The sequence below is a fragment of the Amphiura filiformis genome, chromosome 2 (assembly GCF_039555335.1).
Source record: "Amphiura filiformis chromosome 2, Afil_fr2py, whole genome shotgun sequence".
In the NCBI taxonomy this organism is placed as follows: Eukaryota; Metazoa; Echinodermata; class Ophiuroidea; order Amphilepidida; family Amphiuridae; genus Amphiura; species Amphiura filiformis.
This window is the reverse complement of record NC_092629.1, coordinates 74,430,896-74,437,411: the sequence shown is the minus strand read 5'-3', so window position 1 is coordinate 74,437,411 and position 6,516 is coordinate 74,430,896. Positions and strand designations below refer to the sequence as shown.

At 38.2% G+C, this 6,516-nt stretch overlaps 1 protein-coding gene across 1 annotated transcript in view; it reads right to left on the bottom strand.

Moving 5' to 3' along the window:
• Positions 1 to 2,446: 2,446 nt before the first annotated feature.
• LOC140146607 (alanine aminotransferase 1-like) overlaps positions 2,447 to 6,516 on the bottom strand; it is a 36,008-nt gene continuing 31,938 nt past the window's right edge. Inside the window, 1 exon segment of the mRNA XM_072168477.1 lies at positions 2,447 to 6,241. Coding sequence (XP_072024578.1) covers positions 6,148 to 6,241 — 94 coding nt within the window. The 3' untranslated portion in view covers positions 2,447 to 6,147.

The following is a 6,516-nucleotide window of genomic DNA, read 5'->3' as shown; positions in this document are numbered from 1 at the left end:
CGGGATCGATACACGTGAATGTGCTATGCACGATTTGATATTCAGACGATAAATCTTTGGATACCGGGGTAGAAAATGATGAATATCTCCCGTAATTTTTTTATTCTAAAGAAGCCATATTTTGTCCTTGCACTTGAATATATGTGTTGAAAGGATATGATAGTCGTTAGCTTGCGTATTGCGAAAGAACCTCGCGTATTGAGCTCAAAAACTGACAAAAATTCTGATTTTATATGTGAGAACTATAGCGCAGCGTAGGCCACTCGTGGAGGCAGTCTAAAAGCGGATGATCTCATGGCACATACCATGCTCACTCACACACAGAGAGGTCAGTCCTAGTAAGCTGTGACTGGGCCCGGGCTATGGAAGATTCCAGCAGGGCAATATCATCAGCAAAATCCAGGTCATTCAACATCTTGGCAGGATACCTGCTTGACCGACGTGGGTAGGTAACAATTCCAGCGTCAATTCCAGAAGTTGATTTCATCAGAAGGTAGTCTACCAGGATAATGAACAGGAATGGTGCCAACACATCACCCTGAAGCACTCCAGTTGTTACTTGGAAAGGCTCTGAGATACTGCCATCTACCATAACGGCACTATTGGAGTCTTTGTAGAGCACCTGGATGGCATTGACCACAACCTTTGGTATTCCATAATGCCGCAGCACTGAAAACATGACGGACCTGTTGATGGAGTCGAAGGCTTTTTTTTAGTTCACAAAAGTGACTGTTAAGGGAAGTTGGTACTCCTTGAAGCCTTCCATGATCCTCCTCAAAATGTGTATTTGCTGAGCACAGCTGCGACCCGATCTAAAGCCAGCCTGGTTGCTTCTCAGTAAAGGATCAATGTGAGGTCGGATCCTGTTCAGAAGGATCTTGTACACTTTTGCGGCAATGGACATAAGCCACGGTAGTTTGTCATGAGAGAGAGGTCACCTTTCTTTGGTAGAGGAATGATTACATTCGTAACCCATTGACGTGGCGGTGTCAGCGTTGAGAATACTTCTATACAGAATTCGAGAATCATATCAATCATGCTATCCCCTCCTCCCTGAAGTGCTTCTGCAGTTATAGCACAGTCCAATCCTGCTGCCTTGTTGGTCTTCATGGCTGCTATTGCTTCGGCTACTTCTTCACGAGTTGGGGGCTCAGTGATAATAGGAAGATCTTCAACAGCTGGTGCAGGAAGTTCTGAAGCTGCTGTGCCACTGTCGTTGTTAAGGATTGAGCTAAAATATTCCTTCCATTCCTCAAGCAGTTCATGGTCACTGGTTGGAGCTGATCCATCTCTCTTTTTGACTTTCACCCCTTTCTTTGAGTTCTTCCCAGAAAGCGAGTGTATACTTTTCCAGGTGGTGGTATAATTCCCCATCTCATCAGCCAGCTTCAGGTCTTCCATCTGTTTATTGAGGGTAGCAAGCTCATCAGGTTTATAAGAGTTGTTAAGGCTGGTGTTCAAGTTCCTCCATCTTTCTCTAGATTGACGAGGCTTTGAAATGGAGTACCGCTTTTTGGCCTCATCCCTTTCAAGTTTAAGTCTGATGGTTGCATCTGATACCCAACTTGGTAGTCCGCATGGCTCTTGCTTTCCAATAACTTTCTCAGCAACTTCATGAACCGCTGTTTCGAAGGTCTCATACCTATCAGAGATGGGTGTGGTGTCATCCATGCTCAAGACCTGGAATCTGTTTGATAGCTCCAGCTGAAATTCCTCCTTTGTATCAGGATCTTGCAACTTCTTCCAGTTGAATTTTGGTCTCTTGCAAGGTTTTCCTTTGCTAGTACGCAGACTGATAGCTAGACGGATGCTCACAATACGATGATCGGAGTCCACTTCTACTGAGTTACATATGCTCGACAGTTGCGGAGAGAATTTACCCACTTGCTGTTTATTAGTATGTGATCTAACTGTGCATGGGTTGATCCAGCTGGATGGGTCCAAGTCCAGAGACGGTTCCTGGGTTGCGGGAATCTCATCTGGGCCGGTCTGAGATTGTACTCCTGGCAGGTTTTGACCAGACGCTCACCATTGTCATTTGTTGAATCATGGTAGCAATGTGGACCAATGACCCAAGGATGGGAAAGATGACTATCTGTTCCTATTCTGGCATTAAAATCGCCGAGGATGAGATGGATGTTGTGCCTTTTCATACCATCCAGGTGGTCAGATAGAGATGAATATAATTCCTCCTTGTAAGAAGATGTTGCGCACTCAGTGGGTGCATATACAACAGTGATGTTAAGCTGAGGGTTGCCATGGAATGTTACAAATAGTATCCTCTCGGAAACAGCTTCAACACATCTGTGAATGTGCTTGGACATGACCAGACCAACTCCTCCGTGCCTTTGCTTGGAAGCGGAACTGAATAATAAAACCCATGTTCCACATTTGACATTTTTCTGGACTGGTGATACAATGCTTTAATAATAAATAAACACGAATATTCATAATTAATCAAGAATTTATTATTCATTGTAATATTTCTGTACATTTTCAAGTACCTTGATTATAATAGTTCAAACACCACACAAATATATTTTATACCATAGATGCATTCATTGGTGACATAATAATTTTGCCATTATTTACAAAATAAAGAAAAAAAATATTTTGTTTTTGAAACACTACAGGAAAAGCTATTTTTGATCAAAAAGAATAAGCATTTTTATATCGCTGCTTAGCACTGGATGGAAGTAATCACTGTGTATATCCATAAGGATCACGACTGTACTTTAACAATCCCTTAATACCAGAGAACTTTACGGTCAGACTGTTTTCTACCTTCAAAAAACCTGTTTTGAAATAGAAATAGGTAAAATAATGACAAAGTTGTATTACAAATATGCTTCTCACTTTGATATCACAAAGGCAAATATAAAGGTAAATTTTAGAGCCCTTTAATAAATGCCTTAACCTTAACTGAACCAGGTTTTGAACAACGGATCCCTCGGGTACCAAACACACGCACATGGATTGCTTACATGGGGGTTTACCTTGGCATCCAAGCTCTACATGCCCATGTGTTAGCATGATGGGTTTGTGAATTGAGCTTTAGTGAGGTTTGGTTCAGTTAGGGTTAATTTCAGATCTGGGTGAGGGTTGATGTTACAAGACAGTGATGATCTGTTTTGCCATTTCTCATATGCAGCCTAAAATGTAGCAATCTAACAACTGCATTGGACATTGGAAGACATGAGCTTACTACTCTTCCACACAGGGAGTGTGAATTTTAAGTGGGATTACCTGAATGGGGGACTCCATTTGAAATCTACTCCCCCTATGTGGGAGATAAAGGTCATGTCCTCCGAAGGATTTCAACTGGAATAGCGCATTCTGTTTATCATTTTTGATCTAAATATAGCTAAGGATTAGTTTTTTAACAATTTCACATTTTGAAACAATTGGATTGTCAACTGTTTTAAGTACTTTTTAGTTCTAAGAAGACAAAAATCTGATTTTATGGCATTACCCTAAACATATTTGTTTATCATTGTGATCTACATTGAGGAAGCTGGGATGTCTACACAAGAGTCATTATTCATACAACAAGTGAATCAACATCTAGAAATAATTTTCATGAAATTTCATTCAAATTGGACATTGATGTGTTCACATTTGTGCAGTCTGCATTGCATATATATTCAATTTGAATCACTATGCTTCAGATGGTAGATCCAAATAACAGAGATCTGGTTTCAAATGCATCATGTGCATAGACAAACATCATAAATGATTGAATCTACTTTATTTTCACTATATTTTAAAGAGAGGCAAGGTTTACCTAGATAATTTATACCAATATATCCAATTTACACTAGCCACTAGAGAGTAGAGATCTGTTCTTATCAACAAAGAGGTGTCAAAATAAAATTAGTTTTTTGTACATTGACAAACCTCATCTTTAACACTTAAAACAGTGCAATTTGATAGCTGATGTATTGCTACTCACTTGATACAGGGTGTATCAAAATGATCATTCTTCATTCAGTTTTTGGCATTTTCATACAGCCTGTCTCTTCCAAATGCACCAGACTTTACTGAATACATCAAATTTACAAGTCTGGTATTTCAAGTGGATCCAGTGGGGGCATTTGGAAGACTCATGAATTTCAAAAACGGATGGAGAGCTATCATTTTGACACAGCCTGTGTGATTGACAGCTACACATGAGTGAAACAGATTCGGGTATCACCTCAGCACAGACACCATGAAGCCTATGTGGGAATTGCGATTGGATTAACAATTTCTTCACAAAAAGTTTACAACATGTTCCTTGGACCATATTAATCAAATGAAAGTATTGGTGGTTCATCAAGAATCATCATTCATTGACAGGTCACACTATATTCTGCAACTGGTTTTATACAAATATTGCTTTCTGTTCTACATGTACAATAAATCTGGACTTAAATAAGATAAGACTTAAAAACATACCAAGGTGATAATCATGATAAACATGAAATGAGAGGTCCTTCTCTACTTGGTCTGTATATGGTTTTTGCATAGTGTCCAATCCCAGATTACCAATAAATTTCTTGGTTTGTATTTTAAACAAAGAGGCAACGTTGTATATTGTGCTTGTAGTCAAGTGAGACCCTGTTTTGACACTGCCTTTGCCTATGCTTGGTACCATGTGTAATGTCTTCACAGACACCTTATCAATTTGCTTCTTGGCCCAGATAAGACCAACATAGGGGTCGAGGGATAAGTGGATCCTCCTGGCTCAAAATACTGGGACATAGTAATCTGGTACTGCCACTATGAAATAGCACTACATTGTGGAGAAAATATATACTACATCTTTTTAGAAGTATCTAAAACATGCTCAAATATTTGAAGAGTCGGGGCGCAAAATGCGATATAAGCATCTCAACTCTTCATTTGTTCCCAGAACACCTAATGTAGCAATCAATTTGGATGTTTTAGAATACTTTGGATCCATGCTAGGTATGAGGTATATTAATATATTGTTTCAGACTCTAAATTAATAAGGAAATTCCTTTTTTTTTATCATTCACAGCAATTATTATACAGTGACTTGTACTCTTGCACAAAATATTCAAGACACAAATAACATGCAATTAGTGTTGTAATTAATAATGAACAAATTTTGATCAAACTTTATATATAAGCCCCTTTCTTATAAGGCCAAAAAATAAATGCTTGTCTCTGGATGACTGTGTGATATATGTGTGTGATCTTTTTTACACATTTTGGATTTTTAAAAAAATTGAAGAAAGTATCTACCAAAATCCTTTAAAAAAATCCCAAAAATAATTTGAAGACCATTCAGGAAAAAACAGACATAAAGAAAACCCTGCATACCGCACTGCATTTCCAACCTGAGCTGAGACCAATGTGAGACCTGAGACAAAACTTTCTTTTTTTTGGCCTGATGAGTGTACATGTATATGTGTTAACAAAGTGGTTAACAGGTTAACATACAGACCACCCCCTAGACATATACATCAGAGTTCATTTTAGTCCCCTTTCCAAACTTTGTTGGCTGGTACAAAAATAAAGGGGGCAGTTGATCTGGTAAAGAAAAAGAAAAGTTGTGTAACTCTTTTTGTGATTGTTTTTGCTACTTAAAAACTTTCCCATGTAAAATGCCCAAATATGGATACACCTTTATAGTCCATAAGTAATTACAGGTTATAATTATTTCATTTGATAATATGAGTGGCACTACTCATAAATTCACACCATAACATTGATCTTGTTTAGGTGTCTCTACAGCTGAAAGTCCACGGAGTGTAGCACCCACCCCCAATATCTAGTATTTAGTATTCACAACAGTTTACAACATGCAATTTTTTTTTGCTTTATGTCATGTTTTTTATCTTCCTGACCAAATACAGTAGTCTTTCAAGTTGTGAATTTGAACTTTGTACAGTTAATTTTGACTTCATGAGACTCGGGCAAACTGACATAATTAAGTTGAGACGAGAGAAACAAAAGCAGGATTCAGCAGGGATTGAACCCCAGGCCTGAAGATCACAGTGATGTGTGTGAAAAAAATGTTGTGCAACAATTTTTACCCCTCTTCAGGTTTTACAAAAATATTGGGGCCATTATTCGAACAGCAATAGTGTTGCAATTATTTTACATATATATCATAAAATATTTGTGATTTGGGTTTGTTTAATCTTTGTACTCCTCCATAAACTTTGTGTGGAAAGCTGTGAACCTCTCCATGACGTCTTTGATCTTCTCTACAGACGGTAGAATTGTCATCCTAACAAAAGAGAATGAGAACAAAGACCAGGGTTAAAGAGAAACAACATATCTGGATTATTCATAAAATATTACAACAAGCTCAACATTTAATTGAAAAATAATCCATTATATTGAAGTGTCTAAAGTCACTGCTCAGGGTCCTGACCATAAGGACATGGTCATCTTTCCAAATCCTAGCATACATTTAAACTGCTGGTAATAGTTGCTGCACAAAAACAGATGTTGGCTACTCTGGTCAAATGTTACTTGCAAGGCTTGCAAGATATACACTAG